The sequence below is a fragment of the Elephas maximus genome, chromosome X, assembly GCF_024166365.1.
Source record: "Elephas maximus indicus isolate mEleMax1 chromosome X, mEleMax1 primary haplotype, whole genome shotgun sequence".
Taxonomy (NCBI): Eukaryota; Metazoa; Chordata; class Mammalia; order Proboscidea; family Elephantidae; genus Elephas; species Elephas maximus.
Window position 1 is genome coordinate 114,352,071 of NC_064846.1, and position 20,934 is coordinate 114,373,004.

At 40.7% G+C, this 20,934-nt stretch overlaps 1 protein-coding gene across 4 annotated transcripts in view; it reads left to right on the forward strand.

The window, feature by feature from the left end:
- PHF8 (PHD finger protein 8) overlaps positions 1-20,934 on the forward strand; it is a 119,932-nt gene that overhangs the window by 32,422 nt on the left and 66,576 nt on the right. For 3 of the 4 annotated variants that reach the window (XM_049872589.1, XM_049872587.1, XM_049872590.1), the window contains 5 exons: positions 11,871-11,958; positions 12,316-12,422; positions 13,692-13,783; positions 18,599-18,688; positions 20,506-20,808. In XM_049872589.1, the coding sequence (XP_049728546.1) occupies positions 11,871-11,958; positions 12,316-12,422; positions 13,692-13,783; positions 18,599-18,688; positions 20,506-20,808 (680 nt within the window). The remainder of the gene's footprint in view (positions 1-11,870; positions 11,959-12,315; positions 12,423-13,691; positions 13,784-18,598; positions 18,689-20,505; positions 20,809-20,934) is intronic. The other variant, XM_049872588.1, reaches the window with a different exon arrangement.

Below are 20,934 nucleotides of genomic sequence, written 5' to 3' on the forward strand. Positions count from 1 at the left end.
TTTCTTTTCTCCCTGGCTGCTTTTAAAATTTTCTGTTTATTTTGCATTTTAGCGAGTTTGATGATAATATGTCTTGGTGTTTTTCTTTTTGGATCAATCTTAAATGGGGTTCGATGAGCATGTTGGATAGATATCCTTTCGTCTTTCATGATGTCAGGGAAGTTTTGTGTCAGGAGTTCTTCAACTATTTTCTCTGTGTTTTCTGTCCCCCCTCCCTGTTCTGGGACTCCAATCAACCGCAAGTTATCCTTCTTGATAGAGTCCCACATGATTCTTAGGGTTTCTTCATTTTTTTTAATTCTTTTATCTGATTTTTTTTCAGCTATGTTGGTGTTGATTCCCTGGACCTCCAGATGTCCCAGTCTGCATTCTAATTGCTCGAGTCTGCTCCTCTGACTTCCTATTGCGTTGTCTAATTCTGTAATTTTATTGTTAATCTTTTGGATTTCTGCATGCTGTCTCTCTATGGATTCTTGCAACTTATTAATTTTTCCACTATGTTCTTGAATAATCTTTTTGAGTTCTTCAACAGTTTTATCACCGTGTTCCTTGGCTTTTTCTGCAGTTTGCCTTATTTCGTTTGTGATGTCTTGAAGCATTCTGTAAATTAGTTTTTTATATTCTGTATCTGATAATTCCAGGATTGCATCTTCATTTGGGAAAGATTTTGATTGTTTTGTTTGGGGGGTTGTAGAAGCTGTCATGGTCTGCTTCTTTAAGTGGTTTGATATGGACTGCTGTCTCCGAGCCATCACTGGGAAACTAGTTTTTCCAGAAAATCCGCTAAAAAAAAAATGCAGTCATATCCCTATCAGAGTTCTCCCTCTGGCTCAGGCTATTCGGATGTTAATGAAGCCGCCTGGGGAGGGTGGAGGGAGGGATCGGAGAGATAGGAGAGTAGCACCTCAGAATATAGCCAGAGTTGCTTGTCTTGCTTGGAATGACTATTATATCTGAGATTTCCGCGGGGTGCGTCTCCTATGTGTGCTGGCTGTGTGGAGATTGCCCCCGGGGGGTCTGGCCCGCTGGAGTCACGGTCAGATCCTCCGCTGCCAGCCTGGGACGGTGCACTCCCGACTCCAAAATCAGTCGCTGCCTCCCGGGGACTCCCCGTCCCGCCTGCCGCGTCGCCGCGCCGCCTCCGCGAACAGACTGGGCTCCCCCTCGGGGTCAGCTCAGGCGAGCAGAGCAGCTCCCCGCGCCTGCGCCGCGATCGCGTGTCCCGATTGGGACGCCACTCTTCCCGCTCCAAGACCCGTCACTGTCTCCCAGGGACTTCTCCCACCAGCTGCGTCGCCACGCCACCTGTGCGAACCGGCTGGGCCTCCTCCCGGGGTTAGTTCAGGGGGGTGGAGCAGCTCCCCGCTCCCGCGCCTCGCCAAAATCCTGGTGGGACGGCTCCCCGGCTGCGACGCCGCTCTCCCCGCTCCAAGACCCGTCACTGTCTCCCAGGGTCTTTTCCCACTGGCTGCGTCGTCACGCCGCCTGCTCGAACCGGCTAGGCCCCCTCCCGGAATGAGTTCAGGGGCCAGGGCTAGGCCCCTTGTTTGTGCCGTCTGCCCCCCTGGGCTTTGCCCCAAATCGGGCGCCGAAAGTCACCTGACTGGGACGCTGGGTCCAGGCTCTGAAAGCAATCGCTGCCTCCCCGTATTTGTTCGTTCTCCGTCTCTAAATCTGTGTTTGTTGTTCAGGGTTTGTAGATTGTTATGTATGTGATCGATTCACTTGTTTTTCCGAGTCTTTGTTGCAAGAGGGGTCCTCGGTAGCGTGCACCTAGTACACCATCTTGCTATATGTGGTTTCTTTTGTGTCTGCCTTCTTTCACTTGTTGTTGTTGTTAGCTGCCATTAAGTCAGTAACAACTCGTGGTTCCATGCACAGTGGAACAAATTGCTGTCCGGTCCTGCACCGGTCCCTTGATCAGTTGCAGATTGGGCCATTGTGATTCATAGGATTTTCATTGGCTGATTTTCAGAAGTAGATTGCCAGGCCATTTCTTCTCAGTCCATCTTAGTCTTGTAGCTCCACTGAAACCTGTTCAGCATCTTAGCAACATACAAGCCTCCACTGAGAGACAGGTGGTAGTTGCGTATGATGTGCATTGGCCAGGAATGAACCCAGGACTCCTGCATGGAAGGCAGAAATTCTACCACTGAATGAACTCTCTGTGTTTTTAAGGCTTATCCATATTGTACCGTGTATCAGAACGTTATTCCTTTTAATGGCTGAATAGTAATCCATTGTGTTAATTGCTAGGTTATATTGTAACTCTATGTTTAACTTTTTGAGGAACTGCCAAACTATTTTCCAGAGCAGCTGTATCATTTTACATTCCCACCTGCAATATATGAGGGTTCCAATTTCTACATGTGCATGCCAACACTTACTGTCCGTCTTTATGATTATAGTCATCCTAGTGGATGTGAAGTAGTATCTCATTCTGGTTTTGGTTTGTATCTCCGCTATAAATCGGAATCGACTTGACGGCAGTGGTTTTTTTTTTTAATGACTGTTGATGTTGAGCATCTTTCTGTGTGTTTATTGGATATTTGTATATCTTCCTTGGAGAAATGTTGTATGTTCAGTTACTTTGCCCATTGTTTAATTAGGCTATTTATCTTTTTATTGTTAAGTTGTAAGAATTCTTTTTGTTTGTTTATTGTGGTGAAGCTGTACATAACAAAGTATACACCCGTTCAACCATTTCTGAAAGTACAATTTAGTGACATTAGTTACATTCCTCAAGTTGTACAACCATTCTTGCTATCCTTTTCCAAATCATTCCACCAGTGCACCCTAAGCAAAAACTACCTCTTACTTCTTCCTTCCTACCCCTGGTAACAACTAATAATCTTTGACTTCTGTATATTTGCCTATTTCAAATATGTGAGAACATACAGTGTTTGTTATTTTGTGGCTGACTTATTTTGCTTAGGATGATATTTTCAAGGTTCATCCATGTTGTGGCATGCATCAGAACTTCATTTCTACTTATGGCTGAGCAGTATTCCATTGTGTGTATATACCACATTTTGTTATTAAATCATGTGTTTATGGACGTTTTGGTTGTTTGCACCTTTTAGCTATTGTAAAAAGTGCTGCAATGAACATTGGTGTACAGTTTTCTGTTTGTGTTCCTGCCTTTACTTGTTCTGGAATTCTAGGATTGGAAGTGTTGGGTCATATGGTAGTGCTGTGTTCAGCTTTTTGAGGAACCACCAAACTGTTTACCGTAGTGACTATACCATTTTACATTCTCAACCTGCAGTGAATGGAGGGTTCCAGTTTCTCCACAACCTTCTCAACACCTATCGTTTTCCATTATTTTGGTTATTGTCACTCTTGATTGGTATCTCTCTAATGGCTAATGAAGGAGGCCTGGTGTCGCAGTGGTTAAGCGCTCGGCTGCCAACCAAAAGGTCCATACCAGCCGCTCTGTGGGAGAAAGATGTGACAGTCTGCTTCTGTAAAGATTACAGCCTTGAAAACCCTATGGGGCAGTTCCACTCTGTCCTATAGGGTCACTGTGAGTCAGAATCAACTCGATGGCAATGGGTGTAGTTTTTAGTTTTAATGGCTAATGATGTTGAGCATCCTTTATATGTGCTTGTTGGCCATTTGGATATCTTCTTTGGTGAAATGTCTGTTTAAGTCCATTGTCCACTTTTTGATTGAGTTACTTGTCTTTTTGTTGTTTAGTTGCTGAATTTTTTAAATATATTTTGAATATTAGTCCCTTATCAGCTATATGGTTCCCGAAAAATTTTCTCCCAATCTGTAGATTGTCTTTTTCACTTTGTTGATAAAGTATTTTGATGAACAAAATTATTTAGTTTTTATGAGGTCCTGTTTACCTATTTTGACTTTTGCTTCTTGTACTTTGGTCAACAAATCTGATAATGCATTGTTAAAAACCAGGACCTGGAGCCACGCCTTTGTTTTCTTCCAAGAATTTTATGGTTTTAGTTTTCACATTTAGGTCCTGATACATTTTGACTGTGTGTGTTTTGAATCCCACGTGTCTGTCAGTTTGTCGTACTGTCGGGGCTTCCGTGTTGCTATGAAGCTATGCCACCGGTATTCAGATACCAGCAGGGTCACCCATGGAGGACAGATTTCAGCTGAGCTTCCATACTAAGACAGACTAGGAAGAAGGACCCAGCAGTCTACTTCTGAAAAGCATTAGCCAGTGAAAACCGTATGAATAGCAGCAGAACATTGTCTGATATAGTGCTGGAAGATGAGCCCCCCAGGTTGGAAGGCACTCAAAAATGACTGGGGAAGAGCTGCCTCCTCAAAGTAGAGTCGACCTTCATGATGTGAATGGAGTAAAGCTTTCGGGACCTTCATTTGCTGTTGTGACTTGACTCAAAATGAGAAGAAACAGCTGCAAACATCCATTAATAATCGGAACCTGGAATGTATGAAGTATGAATCTAGGAAAGTTGGAAATAATCAGAAATGAAATGGAACATATAAACATCGATATCCTAGGCATTAGTGAGCTGAAATGGACTGGCATTGGCCATTTTGAATCAGACAATCATATAGTCTACTATGCTGGGAATGACAACTTGAAGAGGAATGGTGTTGCATTCATCATCAAAAAGAACGTTTCAAGATCTATCCTGAAGTACAGTGCTGTCAGTGATAGGATAATATCCACACGCCTACAGGGAAAACCAGTTAATACGGCTATTATTCAAATTTACGCACCGACCACTAGGGCCAAAGATGAAGAAATAGATTTTTATCAGCTGCTGCAGTCTGAAATTGATTGAACATGCAATCAAGTTACATTGATAATTACTGGCAATTGGAATGTGAAAGTTGGAAACAAAGAAGAAGGATCAGTAGTTGGAAAATATGGCCTTGATGATAGAAGCAATGGCGGAGATCGAATGATAAAATTTTGCAAGACCAACGACTTCTTCATTGCAAATACCTTCTTTCACCAACATAAACAGCAACTGTACACATGGACCTCGCCAGATGGAACACACAGAAGTCAATTGACTACATCTGTGGAAAGAGATGATGGAAAAGCTCAATATCATCAGTCAGAAGAAGGCCAGGGGCCGACTGTGGAACAGACCATGAATTGCTCATATGCAAGTTCAAGCTGAAACTGAAGAAAATCAGAGCAAGTCCATGAGAGCCAAAATATGACCTTGAGTATATCCCACCTGAATTTAGAGACCATCTGAAGAATAGATTTGACACATTGAACACTAGTAACTGAAGACCAGATGAGTTGTGGAATGCCATCAAGGACATCATCCATGAAGAAAGCAAGAGGTCTTTGAAAAGACAGGAAAGAAAGAAAAGACCAAAATGGATGTCAGAGGAGACTCTGAAACTTGCTCTCGAACGTCGAGCAGCTAAAGCAAAAGGAAGAATTGATGAAGTAAAAGAACTGAACAGAAGATTTCAAAGAGCCTCTTGAGAAGACAAAGTAAAGTGTTATAATGACATGTGCAAAGAGCTGGAGATAGAAAACCAAAAGGGAAGAACACTCTCGGCGTTTCTCAATCTGAAGGAACTGAAGAAAAAATTCAAGCCTCGAGTTGCAATAGTGAAGGATTCCATGGGGAAAATATTAAATGACGCAGGAAGCATCAAAAGAAGATGGAAGGGATACACAGAGTCATTGTACCAAAAAGAATTAGTTGATGTTTAACCATTTCAAGAGGTGGCATATGATCAGGAACCGATGGTACTGAAGGAAGAAGTCCAAGCTGCTTTGAAGGCATCAGCAAAAAACAAGCCTCCAGGAATTGATGGACTATCAATTGAGATGTTTCAACAAACAGATGCAGTGCCGGAGGTGCTCATTCATCTATGCCAAGAAATATGGAAGACAGCTTCCTGGCCAACTGACTGGAAGAGATCCATATTTATGCCTATTCCCAAGAAAGGTGATCCAACTGAATGTGGAAATTATAGAACAATATCATTAATATCACACCCAAGCAACATTTTGCTGAAGATCATCGAAAAACAGGTGCAGCAGTATATTGACAGGGAACTGCCAGAAATTCAGGCCAGTTTCAGAAGAGGACGTGGAACCAGGGATATCATCGCTGATGTCAGATGGATCCCGGCTGAAAGCAGAGAATACCAGAAGGATGTTTACCTGTGTTTTATTGACTATGCAAAGGTATTCGACTGTGTGCATCCTAACAAACTATGGATAACTTTGCAAAGAATGGGAATTCCAGAACGCTTAATTGTGCTCATGAGGAACCTTTACCTAGATCAAGAGGCAGTTGTTTGGACAGAACAAGGGGATACTGACTGGTTTAAAGTAAGGAAAGATGTGCGTCAGAGTTGTATTCTTTCACCATACCTATTCAGTCTGTATGCTGAACAAATAATACGAGAAGCTGGACTGTATGAAGAAGAATGGGGCATCAGGATTGGAGGAAGGCTTATTAACAACCTGCGTTATGCAGATGACACAACCTTCCTTGCTGAAAGTGAAAATGACTCGAAGCACTTACTAATGAAGATCAAAGACTAATGAAGATCAAAGCCTTCAGTATGGATTGCACCTCAACATAAAGAAAACAGAAATCCTCACAACTGGACCAATGAGCAACATCATGATAAACAGAGAAAAGATTGAAGTTGTCAAGGATTTCATTTTACTTGGATCCACAATCAACAGCCGTGGAAGCAGCAGTCAAGAAATCAAAAGATGCATTGCATTGGGTAAATGTGTTGCAAAGGACCTCTTTAATGTGTTGAAGAGCAAAGATGTCACCTTGAAGACTAAGGTGCACCTGACCCAAGCCATGGTATTTTCAGTCTCATCATATGCATGTGAAAGCTGGACAATGAATAAGGAAGACCGAAGAATTGACGCCTTTGAATTGTGGTGTTGGTGAAGAATATTAAATATGACATGGACTGCCAAAAGAACGAACAAATCTGTCTTGGATGAAGTACAACCAGAATGCTCCTTAGAAGCAAGGATGGTGAGACTGCATCTTATGTACTTTGGACATGTTGTCAGGAGGGATCAGTCCCTGGAGAAGGACAGCATGCTTGGCGGAGTACAGGGTCAGTGGAAAAGAGGAAGACCCTCAACAAGGTGGCTGCAACAATGAGCTCAAGCATAACAACGATTGTAAGGATGGCTTAGGACCAGGCAGTGTTTCGTTCTGTTGTGCATAGGGTTGCTATGAGTCGGAACTGGCTCTATGACACCTAACAACAAACAACAACAACACATTTTGAATTTATTCTTGTGTATAGTGTGAGGCATGAATCCTGATTCATTCTTCTGCATGTGGAAATCCAGTTTTCCCAGCACCAGTTATTGATGAGACTCCTACATTCAATGGTCTTAATACACTTGTCAAAAATCGGTTGACTGTAGATGTATGGATTTACTTTTGGACTCTGTTCTATTCCATTCGTCTGTATATGCCAGTTGTTATACCAGTACCAGGCTCTTTTTAATTACTGTGGCTTTATAGTATATTTTTAAATCAGGAAGTGTGAGTCCTTCTACTTTATTCTCTTTCAAGATTGCGTTAGCTGTTTATGGGCCCTTGCCCTTCCATAGGAACCTTGGTGATGCAATGTGCTTAAGAGCTCAGCTGCCAACCAAAATGTTGGCAGTTTGAATCCACCAGCTGCTCCTTAGAAACCCTACGGGGCAGTTCTACTCTGTCCTATAGGGTTGCTATGAGTTGGAATTGACCCGATGGCCATAGATTTTGCCCTCCATATAAATTTGAGGATTGGCTTTTCTATTTCTGTAAAGAAGGCTGAAAGAATTTATAAATTCTGGATACTAGACCCTTATCAGGTGCATGATTTGCAAATACTTTCTCTCATTCTGGGTTTTTTTTTTTCACTTTCTTAACATTGTCCTGTGAAGCACAAAAGTTATTAATTTTCATGTGTCCAATTTATCTCTGTTTTCTCTGGTTCCTTGTACTTTTGGTGTCATCGCTAAAAGACCATTGCGTAATCTAAGGCCACAAATATTTACACATTAGTTTTCTAAGAATTTTATAGTTTTAGTTTTTACATTTAGGTATTTCATTCATTTTGAGTTGATCTTTGTATATGGTGTGAGGTACGGATTGAATTTCACTCTTTTGCATGTGGATATCCAGTTGTCCTAGCACCATTTGTTGAAAAGACTATTCTTTCCTTCATTGAATTGTCTTGAATTGAATTGATCAGTTGTCAAACATCAGTTGAACATAGATGTATGGATTTATTTCTTAACTTTCAGTTATATTCCACTGATCAGTATGTTTATCCTTATGACAGTACCACACTATCTCGATTATTGTACCTTTGTAGTAAGTTTCGAAATCAAGAAGTGTCAGTTCTCTCTTTGGTTTTCTTTTTCATGATTATTTTGGCATTTGAATTTCCTTATGAATTTTAGGTTCAGCTTTTGTATAGGTTTTTAAGTGGTTGCTCTAGTTATTACATTTTAACTCCATAGCTTATCACAGCCAACTGGTATTGACATTTTCACTGTTTGAGGGAAGTGTTGAAACTTTACCTCCATATCGTCTTAAATATTTCCTCTATATATTGAGAACCACATCACACAATATTATAATTTTTGCTTCAACCATCAAACATACCTTAGAAAACATACCTTAGAGGAGAAGGAAAGTCTATTGTATTTGCCCATATTTTTATTCTTCTATTGTCCTTTCTTCCTTCCTGTTCTGTGATTCCTTCTTTTATCCTTTCTATTTAGAGAGCTTCCTTTAGCTATTCTTTTAGGTTAGGCCTGCTGGCAGCATGTTCTCTTAGTTTTCTTTTATCTGAAATTGTCTTGATTACCCCTTCATTCCTGGAGGATATTTTTGCTGGATACAGAATTCTGGTTTAATATAATCATAATTCTTATAATCATATGATTACATGAATGCGACGTATTTTGTTGTAGTCCCACAGGTCCCTGAGTTTATTTTTCTTTTAGTCTGTTTTCTCTCTCTTGTTCAGATTGGGTAATTTCTATTGTTCTGTTTTCAATTTCTCTGTTGCCTCCATTCTTCCATTGAGTCCGTCCATTGTGTCCTTTATTTTGGGTATTGTATTATTTTTCCAGATTGATAGCCATTTGTTCTAGCACTATAATCCATTCTTTCCCCACTGAATTGGACTGCTACCATTGCCATATATTGGTTTCACATGTATAAAAAACCAAAAAACAAAACCCGTTGCCTTGGAGTCAATTCTGACTCTTAGCGACCCTACAGGACAGAGTAGAACTGCCTCATAGAGTTTCCAAGGAGCGCCTGGTGGATTTGAACTGCCAAACTTTTGGTTAGCAGCCATAGCACTTAACCACTACACCACCAGGGTTTCCTTCACATGTATATTGGTATTCCAGATTTTCTATTCTGTTGCATAGGTCTGTTTGTCTATTCATATGTCAATGTCATATTGATTTGATTACATTGGTTTTATAGAATGTTTAGTATGTGTTGAGGCAAGTCAGCACCCTCCCCCTACCCCACACACCATTGATCTGCTTTTCTCTTTTATAGTTTTTATTCCAAGGCATTTATTTGCCCATCTTTGAATCCTTTGCCAGGTCTAGCATAATGCCTTTTCCATAATGGGCACCTAGTAACTGTTTGGTGAATTGAATTTGCTTACCATAGGTTCAGGCAAGATTAATTTGCATCTTGGTAGAAATGCCCACAAACTGGGTGCAATCTACTTAGTTTCAAAAACATTGAGTGTCTACTATGTGCCCCAGCATTGGTTTATATGCTAAGGACAAAAAAATAAAATAGGTCATTTCAGTATTGTTCTAATAGCCACAGTAGAGGTATTCACCAGAAGTTGTGGAAGCAGAGATGAGAGCACTTAGTCTAGCCAGGGGTTTGTGAAAATCTTCCCAGAATAATGATACATGGAGGGACTGACCAAGTAAAAGAGGAGGAAAGGCATTTTAGACTTAGAGAAAGGGATAAGCAGAGCAAGGCTATATGAAGCAGTTTATGGATACTAGAGCCTAAAGAGCAAGGATTGGGTGTAGATGAAGCTGAAAAGCTATGCAGGCTGAACTTTCCCCAACCAAGATACTTGAACTTAACACAGAGGTAATTGGAGACTATTGAGGGTTGGTTTGTTTAATTTCCAATGAAATATTCAGATGTAGCAAAAGATATAAATAATAATGTAATGACCACTCATGTGTTCCTTACTCAACTAAAAATATAAAATATTACAAATATATTTTAAGCCTCCTGTATACTCCTCCTCAGTTTCTTTCCCATTCTTCTCTCTCAGAGCTAACTGTTGTTTTGAGGTTGGTTAATATATGGTGAGGCAAGTCAGGCTTTTATGCATTTTTATGCTTTTGTTGTATAGGTATGCCTCACTAAACGATATATAGTATTATTTGACATATTTTCGAGTGTTACATAGATGAAATCATATTGGATATATTCTTCTCTTCTTTTTTCTCTCAACGTTATGATTGTAAGATCCTTGTTGATACCTGTAGCTGTAGTTCATTCATTTTAATTGCTTCCTAGTAATCCATTGTGAATATACCACAATTTATTCATTCTCCTGTGGATGGACATTTCTTCGCAGGGTTTTGATCAGGGGAATGTCATGGGCAGATTTATATTTTAGACATATCACGTAGGGTTGGATGTGTAGGATTGGTTTGAGGGGCTGAGATTGGTGTAGAGCAGTGGTTTACAAACTTTTTGGACTCAGGGCCCCTTTATATTAAAAAAAATATTGAGGGCCCTAAAGAGCCTTTATTATGTGATTTGTATTTATTAGTATTTATCATATTATAAATTAAAACAGAAAATTTTAAAATATTTATGAATTTATTGAAAAATTACAATAATAAAGCATTGCATGTTAACATAAATAACAATTTTTTTTAAGAAGAATAACTATTTTCCAAACAAAAGTTTAGTAAGTTGAGTGGTATTGTTTTACATTTTTGTAATTTGCTTTAATATCTGGGTTAACAGAAGGCAGCCTCATATCTGCTTCTGCATTCAGTCTGTTGTGATATCAGTTCATATATCCTCTAGAAAACTACACCGTACGCCTGTGAGAGAATGAGACTGAAAAAGGCAAATAGCATCTTTGTATTACCATGAACACAGTTTTGACATTACATGTTCTCTGAAAGAGAGTATCAAGGAGCCCGAGGGTTTCCTGGACCATACCTTAACTACCACTCTAGTGTAGAGGAACCAGTTTGGAGGCTATTGCAGTAGCTAGGTTGAGAGATAAAGAGGGATCTTAACCAAGGCAATAGTAGGATGAATGGAGAGGAAGAGATGCTTATGTGAGAGATTTAAGAAGAAAAATCAGAAGGTCCCACAAGAAGGTGCAGGGTCAAAGGCAAGGGGAATAATTGAGTTCTAGCTAGGTGCATGTTTAACAACCAGCCTGTGCAGTGGATATTTAACTAGAAAATAGCAGAATAAGAATTTGAACCAGCCCTATCCAACACAAAAGCTCTTTTTGTTTTACCTAGGGCAGAGTTAGAAGGGGTAGCCACAGCAAGAATGTGATGCCCTTCTTAGATACAAGAGAGAAGCATCAGAGAGATTTTGAAGTGGAGAGGAAGGAAATGGAGTTTATTAATGCCATAGTTTGGTCCAATTCAGGGTTATAATAATGACAGATTAGGAAGGAATGGTGTTGGGATAGTGGAAGAACTTAGAATGTTCTGAGTCACAGGCTAACTGCTCTAAGGAGTTAGGGTTGAACTGAGTGGACAGAAGAAATGTCGAGAGGAAGAAAGGTCCTCTGCCACACTTCCCATGCTAACCAGATTTCATCCTTCCCTCTTCCTCACCTACTTCCTGATGGTATGATTTTGCCTTGTTGCACTGTAGGTTGGATCCATGCTGTGCTGACCCCCGTGGACTGCCTTGCCTTTGGAGGGAACTTCTTACACAGTCTTAACATTGAAATGCAGCTCAAGTGAGTCCTGATGCTGTGATGATCCTGAGTTAGCCACTCCTGTCTGCTAGAGTCCTTGGGCTCTCCCCTAGAGTGAGGAATGCAGCATAGAAGGAGGCAAGATGCTCAGAGAAGGATGGCTATTGGTTCTTGATGATGTTTAGTCTGAGAACTAACACCTAATCCTTAACTTAATAGTTATATGACTTTGGGCAAGTAACATAACCTGTGAGTCCAAATTTCACAATCTATAATGTAGGGTCTTCTAGGGTGGTTGTGAAAAGTAGAGATAATGGATATAAAGCAGCCATAACAATACCTGATACAGAGTAGGTGCTCAGTAAATGGAAGCCCTGTTGTCATGCCTCCTTCCTCCAGAGCCTATGAGATTGAGAAGCGGCTGAGCACAGCAGACCTCTTCAAGTTCCCCAACTTTGAGACCATCTGTTGGTATGTGGGAAAGCACATCCTGGACATATTTCGAGGTATGGAGCCCTTTGCCAACTATCTCTTATGTCCCGCTCCACTGAGTGTGGGTATTTATGTGTGTGTAACCATCACTGCAATCAAAATATAGTACTATTCCATCACCACAAAGATCTCCCAAGTGCTACCCCTTTATTGTATCACCTATCCCTTACCCCTGAACCATCCCTAACTTCTGGAAACCACTAATTTGTTTTCCATCTCTATAATTTTGTTGTTTCAAGAATATTATATAAATGGAATCATACACTATGTAACCTTTTGAGACTGGCTTTTTTTCACTAACCATAATAGGGCAGGACATGGATTTTAACTTTCTTAGTTAACAAGGGTAGCTGAGAAAATTGGATCAGAGTGAAATTATCCCTATTTCTTTTAAGTTAAGAAACTCAGTATGGATAGCCTCAGAGTTTCCTGGATGTGCTTCCCATGGGGAAAAGGCCCAGTCCTGACCATCTGGCATCATCTCATTGGTTCTTGGGTATCAATCCAGATGGAAACCAGCTTGCTGGGTTTTCTCTTTCCTGATCTTCTTTGAAATAGAGAAGGTTCCTTGCTTGGGCCTGAGATTTCTCAAGGTGACTTGGCCGGGAGGAATCAGAATCTCAGAATTATGAAGAACCTCAGAGACCAATGAGTACAGTGTCCTACCCAACACCTCAAACCATTTTTCTGCCACCTAGGAAGATTGCACTTAAGTGTTCAATCAGAGGCTTGGTGATTAAGTGCACATTACCTGTTCAATAAAGTTCAATAAAAAAAATAATTGAGCCTAAATCTGGCTGTTTGTAATAATCTCCCCTGTAGTAACCCAGAACACAGCTAATCCCTCTTCTACATTAACGGCCCTTCAAATATGTGTAGGTAGCAATCATGGTCCTTCTGAACGTTCTCATTTTGAAACCCAAGAGACAGTGTAGCAAAAGGAACACAGGCCTCAGCTTCAGATAGACGTGGTTTCAGTCATGGCTCTGGCTAGGTGTGTGCCCTTGGTTAAGTCTCTCTGCCTCTCTGAGCCTCAGTTTCCTGAACTGTGAAATGAAGATAATAATGCCTGCCTCATAGGGTGGGGATAAGGATTAAATGAGATAATGAATGTCAAATGCCTGGTACTTAGTAATTACTCAGTAAAGGAACAACATTATAAAAATCCAAATCTATAGTTTTGCTCAGAACCCTGAACATTTTCTCTGGTTGCCTGACAAAGGTAATAAGTCTTTCACTTCCCTACATGGCTTCGTTGACACCATGCCTTCCTCTTTCCTTAGGTTTGCGAGAGAACAAGAGACACCCTGCCTCCTACCTGGTCCATGGTGGCAAAGCCCTGAATTTGGCCTTTAGAGCCTGGACAAGGAAAGAAGTAATATACTTATTTCTCTACCTCCTCTAGAGCTCTTCCTCTGCAGGGACTGCCTTGGGTAGACACTTTGGGGAAACAGAAGGGACCAGGGAAGCTTGTGGACTACTGGGTTAACATAGAGGACTGGGCAAGGATTTCTTGGATTACATTTTTAAACTTTTCTTTCTGATTATAGAAAATAATACATGTTTACTATAGAGAACTAGAAAAATACAGAATAGTATAAGAAGAAAAAAATCACCCATAATTTTAACACTCAGAGGGAACTACTGTTAATGTTTTGGTATATTTCCTTCTGATATTTTTTATATGCGTCTTTCAAACATACTTGCTGTCACGTTATGCTTACAGTTTTGTATCTGAATCTGTTGGCTTATCTTGTTTCCCTGTGTCTCAAAGTTCTTCATAAACGTTTAATAGTTACATGATACTCCTTTGCAGGGATGTAACATTCCTTACCTAACTACTTGCTTATAGTCGATTCCTTTTTATCTATTTTTTGGGGAGGGGATAGTTATAGAGAAAGTAGCCCTGCTGGGCGTAACAGCTAAGCGCTTGACTGCTAACTGAAAAGTTGACGGTTTGGACGCACCCAGTGGCTCTGTGGGAGAAAGACCTGGCAATCTGCTCCCATAAAGAGTACAGCCAAGAAAACCCTATGGGGCAGTTCTACTCTGTCACATGGAATTGCTATGAGTCGAAAATTGACTCAATGGCACCGAACAACAACAACAAGTTACAGAAAATCCAGCAGTGAATAATACCTGTATGCATCAGTCTTTGTCCCTCATCTTTTGATTATTTCTTCAGGATAGATTCCTGGAAGAGCAATTTACTGGATCAAAGTATATAAAATTGTAAGACTTTTGACGTATACTGCCAAAATGCCATTTTAGAAATGCACCAATATCCATCTATTCAGTGGAATACTAAACAGATATAAAGGAGAATAAGAAATCTCTTATGTACTGATTTGAAAAGATCAGAATTTTTCAAGTAAAAGCGCAGAACTGTGTGTATAGTGTACTATCTTATGTGTAAAAAAGAGGGAAAACAAGAATTATGTATGTTTGTACTTGTATTTGCATGAAGATATAATCTGGAGGGATACCTAAGAAACTAGATAAAAGTGGGAATAGGATCATGGGCTTATGATGGGGGCAGGGGTGGAAGTGATACTTTGACAATCTTATTATATTGTTTGATTTTTGAACTGTGTGAATGAATTATTCAAAATATTGAATTAAAAAATTAAGAAATGAAAAAAAAGAAAGAAAAAATATCAATATACACTTCTAGACTTCAGATACTCCTTACAGTCTCCTTCCTCTGCATACAATGACATAAGGAGACTTTTCAGCCACTGCAGTTTAACTTGTATAATCTATTTCCTGTTGCCAACCTTCCCCTCAAATATCCTTGGACTTCATGTTTTGGGCCTTCCCTTGCTCCCTGGGCTCACCTACACCTGTGCCTTCAACTGTGATCTCTCTTTCTCCACACCCCTCAAGTGTGACTACCTTGAGTTTCATCTCTGACCCCTCCCATGAAATGAACATCTGAGTAACCGTGTCCTAGGAACACCAAAAGGGAGGAAGGTGAATAGGTGGGCCCTAAGGACTAATGCCCTGGCCAGGATAGACCCAGGAACCGAGGAATGGCCCCAAATATCTTGGCCAAAGGGAGCTGGAGGGGAGTAGGAACATATCTGAGGAGTCCACACTCATGGAATGGATCTTTTATGAAGTGCAAATGAGTTCCACAGGAGGCATTGCTCCTTCACCGCTTCAGAACCCCTGGGTGGGGAGGAAGGGAACCATTAAAGTTATCCAGCTGTGACACATGGACTCATCTTCACCCCGACCCCCATCCACCAAAATAAATTTCAGATGGATTAATCGTGTTAAAGGAAAAAATAAACAATCAAACTGTGGAAAATAAGAAGGAAATGCTGAGGAATTTTTATCACTTCTCTGGATACAGAAGGGAGGTGAAAAATAGTGGAAGAAATCACAAAAGAAAAGCTTGGGAGATCGGTATGCATAAAAATATAAATCTCAGGTACTCAAAATATTGCAAACAAATTAAAAGAGAGACAACCAACGAGTCTCCCCCTGGGTTGCTGTTGAGCTATATGTGGGCCTGTAGTTGCCCAGCACTGAGTTCTGTCCTCACAAGTGAAGAGGCTAGTTTGTCCCCGTTAATCTCCCTGAGGTCTCTGATTTTTATTTATTTATTTTTTTGAGATTCCAAAAGTTCATAGTTTATTTCCCTACACTGTGCCAACACTGGTTTTTGAAAAGTAAAAATGTTTGTTGATTGCATTTCATAACATCAAATACCTGTCTGCATCTTTTCCATTTAAAAACATTTTTATATAATTAACTGATAATTGGCCAAATCAGCCATTGCATTGACATTGATGTTTTTATAAAATTTGTTTGCTTGTGGTAACAAACAAAACAAGGCTTCAGGAACTGATGTAATACCAATTGAGATGTTTTAACAAATGGATGTAGCACTGGAAGTACTTACTCATCTATACCAAGATATTTGGAAGACAGCTACCTGACCAGCCAACTGAAAGAGATCCGTATTTATGCCTATTCCCAAGAAAGATGATCCAACTGTATGCAAAAATTATAGAACAATATCATTAATATCACACACAAGCAAAATTTTTCTGAAGACCATTCAAAAGTGGCTGCAGCAGTACATTGACAGGGAACTACCAGAAGTTCAAGCTGAATTTGGAAGAGGATGTGGAACGAGGGATATCATTGCTGATGTCAGGTGAATCCTGGCTGAAAGCAGGGAATACCAGAAAGATGTTTATCTGTGTTTTATTGACTATGCAAAAGCATTTGACTGTGTGGATCATAACAAATTATGGATAACATTTGTGAAGAATGGGAATTCCAGAACACTTAATTGTGCTCATGAGGAACCTGTGCATAGATCAAGAGGCAGTCTTTCAAACAGAACAAGGGGGTACTGCATGGTTTAAAGTCAGGAAAGGTGTGCGTCAGGGTTGTATCCTTTCACCATACTTATTTAATCTGTATGCTGAGCAAATAAACTGAAAAGCTGAACTATATGAAGAAGAACAGGGCATAAAAGATTGGAGGAAGACTCATTAACAACCTGCAAAATGCAGATGACACAACCTTGCTTGCTGAAAGTGAAGAGGACTCGAAGCAATTACTGATGAAGATCAAAGACTATAGCCTTTAGTGTGGATTACACCTCAACATAAAGAAAACAAAAATCCTCACAACTGAACCAATAAGCAACATCATGAAAAAACAGAGAAAAGATTGAAGTTGTCAAGGGTTTCATTTTACTTGGATCCACAATCAACGCTCAAGAAATCAAATGACTTATTGCAATGGGCGCAAATCTGCTGCAAAAGACCTCTTTAAAGTGTTAAAAAGCAAAGATGTCACCTTGAAGACTAAGGTGCACTTGACCCAAGTCATGGTGTTTTCAATTGCCTCATATGCATGTGAAAGCTGGACAATGAATAAGGAAGACCGAAGAATTGACGCCTTTGAATTGTGGTGTTGGCGAAGAATATTGAATATACCATGGACTGCCAAAAGAACAAACAAATCTTTCTTGGAAGAAGTACAGCCAGAATTCTCCTTAGAAACAAGGATGGCGAGACTACATCTCACATACTTTAGGCATGTTATCAGGAGGGATCAGTCCCTGGAGGAAGATATCATGCTTGATAAAGTAAAGGGTCAGCAAAAAAAGAGGAAGACCTTCAATGAGATGGGTTGACACAGTGGCTGCAGCAGTGGGCCCAAGCATAACACCGATTGTGAGGATGGTGCAGGACCGGGCAGTGTTTCATTCTTTTGTTCACAGGGTCGCTATGGATAGGAACCCACTCCATGGCAGCAACATGGTAACATAAGCCAAAAAAAGCCAAACCCAGTGCCGTGGAGTCGATTCCAACTCATAGCGACCCTATGGGACAGAGTAGAACTGCCCCATAGAGTTTCCAAGGAGCACCTGGCGAATCCTAACTGCTGACCCCTTGGTTAGCAGCCGTAGCATTTAACCACTACGCCACCAGGGTTTCCACATGGTAACATAGCTTCAGGATATTTCTACCCAAGTAAGTTGAATTTGGGTTTTAAAAACTTCTCCCTTAGAATAGCACTTTTGACTAAATTCAACTTTGTGATACAGTTTTGTTTGCTTTTTCCCCACTGCGAAGGATGTACAGCAACAGAATCAGTGCATTGACAGAGCACAGGTCTTGGAGTCAGAAAAACTTGTTTCCATTCTGTGTTCTGTCATTTATTAGCTAATGGGAGGTCCGAGCCCACAACTGAGTTCTTGTACCTTTTGATACCTGTCCTTTACCCAGATATATATATTTTGCAAATATTTCTCCCAATCTGTGACTTGTCTTTTCTTAACAGTGTTTTTCAAAGAGAAGTTTTTATTTTTTATGAAGTCCAGCTTACCAATTTTATCTTTTATGATTTGTGCTTTTTGTGTCATATTTAAGAAATCTTTGCCTAACTCAAGAGCAAAAAGATTTTTCTGCGCTGTTTTCTTCTAGCAGGTTTATAGTTTAGATTTTACATTTAGGTCTGTGACCCATTTTGAGGGTTTTTATTTTTTTTAATATGGCATGAGGTGTGAATTGGGGGTCTTTTTTTTCTTTCATATGGATATCCAATTTGTACCATTTGTTGAAGAGTCTATCCTTTCTCCACTGAATTGCCTTGATACTTTTTTTGAAAATCAATTGTCCATTGATGTGTGGGTCTATTCCTCGTGCTTTTTGTTTGACAGGCTCTGCCAGACCACGAAGATGAGATCCCAGAGACAGTGCGGACCGTACAGCTCATTAAAGATCTGGCTAGGGAGATCCGCCTGGTGGAAGTAAGAGGCGTGGGTGGAGGGAAGGCATTTGGGAAGGGCTTGAGTCAGGTCTCTGCAGTTGGCATAAGAGCCTGGGGGAAGGGTTGGGAAACCCTACCAAGGAGCCTATTTATTTGAATAATTATTATGGGCCTACAGTGTGCCACACATTATGTTAGGCTCTTAAGATACATAAATAACAACAGTCTCTGCCCACAAAGAACTTAAAGACTAGTAGGAAACCCTGGGAAAAGTTAACCTTTCTGAGCCTCAGTTTCCTCATCTCTAAAATAGGGACAGTTATATCTACTCAGGGGTTGTTAAAAGGATTAATTAAAGTAATGCAGGGTGAACACTAAGCATAGTGCCTAGCACACCGTAGATGCTCAATAAATTCTAATGTTGGGTTATGGTGGTGGTGGGTGGTGGTAGTCATAGTATTAGTTTTTGTTATTATTAATATTTTGACTCAGTCTCTGCATTCTGCAAAATGACAGTTCTCTCAGGTTGAAGATGATTACAAAGCCATGTGTCAGCAGGTTGCATACACCACAAGGCAGTGAGGTATAGTGGTAAGAGACTTAGTTCTGTTTCCCACTCTGTCACTTGCAAACCTTTCAGATCCTCAATTTTCTCATATGTAAAATGGGGATCATACCAACGTTTCAGAGTTTTTTTTAGAATTAAGAGCTAATGTATAGAGCCCCTCACACAGTGCCTGGCAGAGTAAGTACTCAATAAATGTGAACCATTGTTATTAATAGATTTTACAGTAAAGAGAGAACTTAGCGTGGGCTGGTGAAGTAGCAGAGGCACCAGAGGAGAACTGGACTTCAGGATATTAAAACTTTCCTTTGGCTCAGAAGCTGTGATTTTCTGATATGCACATTAATGTTCTGAAATATTCGGGATATACATCCGTGTTGAAGGGTGGTCAGAGAGAGCTACTGGGAAATCGGGCTTCTAGTCCCACTTTTTGCAACATGTTTCACTGCCTGTACCATAGCTTATGTTGTCCACCTCCTGCCTCATTTTCCTCCACTGCCATCTGTCAGGATCCTTCAGGGTTTAGTTAAAGGCCCACCTTCTCCTCAACTCTTCTCACTTAAACCCATCTTGTGTACACCAAGCTTAGGGCTGGTTGGAAGAGGACAAAGAGATAGATCATATCAGGTCCGGTGGTTTTCATTGTTTTAGAGCAGTTGAATCATTTTTTCAAATGAAATCTTACGTGGAAGCCTGATATATACAACAAATCAAAGCACAGCTACTCTCAATGAGATAAAGGTGGGAAGCCTAGAGTTCACTTGTCTGCCTTCCACCTGCCACCAGTCCCCAAGGTTCCTCCTGAGAAGCTCAAAGGAGCCACAGAGCATCTTTGAAAACCACCTGTCCAACCTAATTCTTTCATTTTACAACTGAACAAACAGCCCCAGAATTGGTCAGAAGACTTTCCTGAGTTCATATATCTAGCTAGTAGCAGAATTAGTACTGGAACCTCTCATCTCAAATCCTGTAGTCCCTAGGGTTTGAACTATTCTGTTTAGCACTTGATTATTTTTTATTTCATGTCAGTTACTCTTGGAGTCTTCTCTCCAGTTTTGACAGTAGACCCAAGGCTTTTCCTTTGCTCGTCTTCTCCTTACTTGTCAATGGCTGGGTAAAGAAATGCCACTCAGTAAATTCTCGATGATTCATTGTGCATGAGCTGTGTATATGTAGAGCTTCTGTAAGCTACTTCCATGGCAGTACTGCCAATGCCAGGCAGATCTCTGCTGTTAGCATATAGGTAACCACTGAGTAAGCTCTAATCCCCTTGTGTACTAACACTCTTGTAGGATATCTTCCAACAGAACGTTGGGAAGACAAGCAATATCTTTGGCCTGCAGAGGATCTTCCCAGCTGGCTCCATTCCTTTAACCAGGCCAGCTCATTGCACTTCAGAGTCCATGTCCAGGCTGTCACTGCCCTCCAAAAGTGGTTCAAAGAAGAAAGGCCTGAAGCCCACGGACTTCTTCAAGAAGGCAGAGCGAAAGGGCAAGGAGAGCTCAGCCTTGGGGCCTGCTGGCCAATTGAGCTATAATCTCATGGACACATACAATCATCAGGCACTGAAGACAGGCTCTTCCCAGAAAGCAAAGGTGGGTCCTGGCCCATGGGTTCAGCCCAACCCTTTTGGGTCCCTGGGAAGTGCAGGGTTTCGAAAGGACAGGCTGTCCTGTCCTGCTCCCACCTCCCTTAGGGCCCCTGGTGTTTGGCTACCAGTC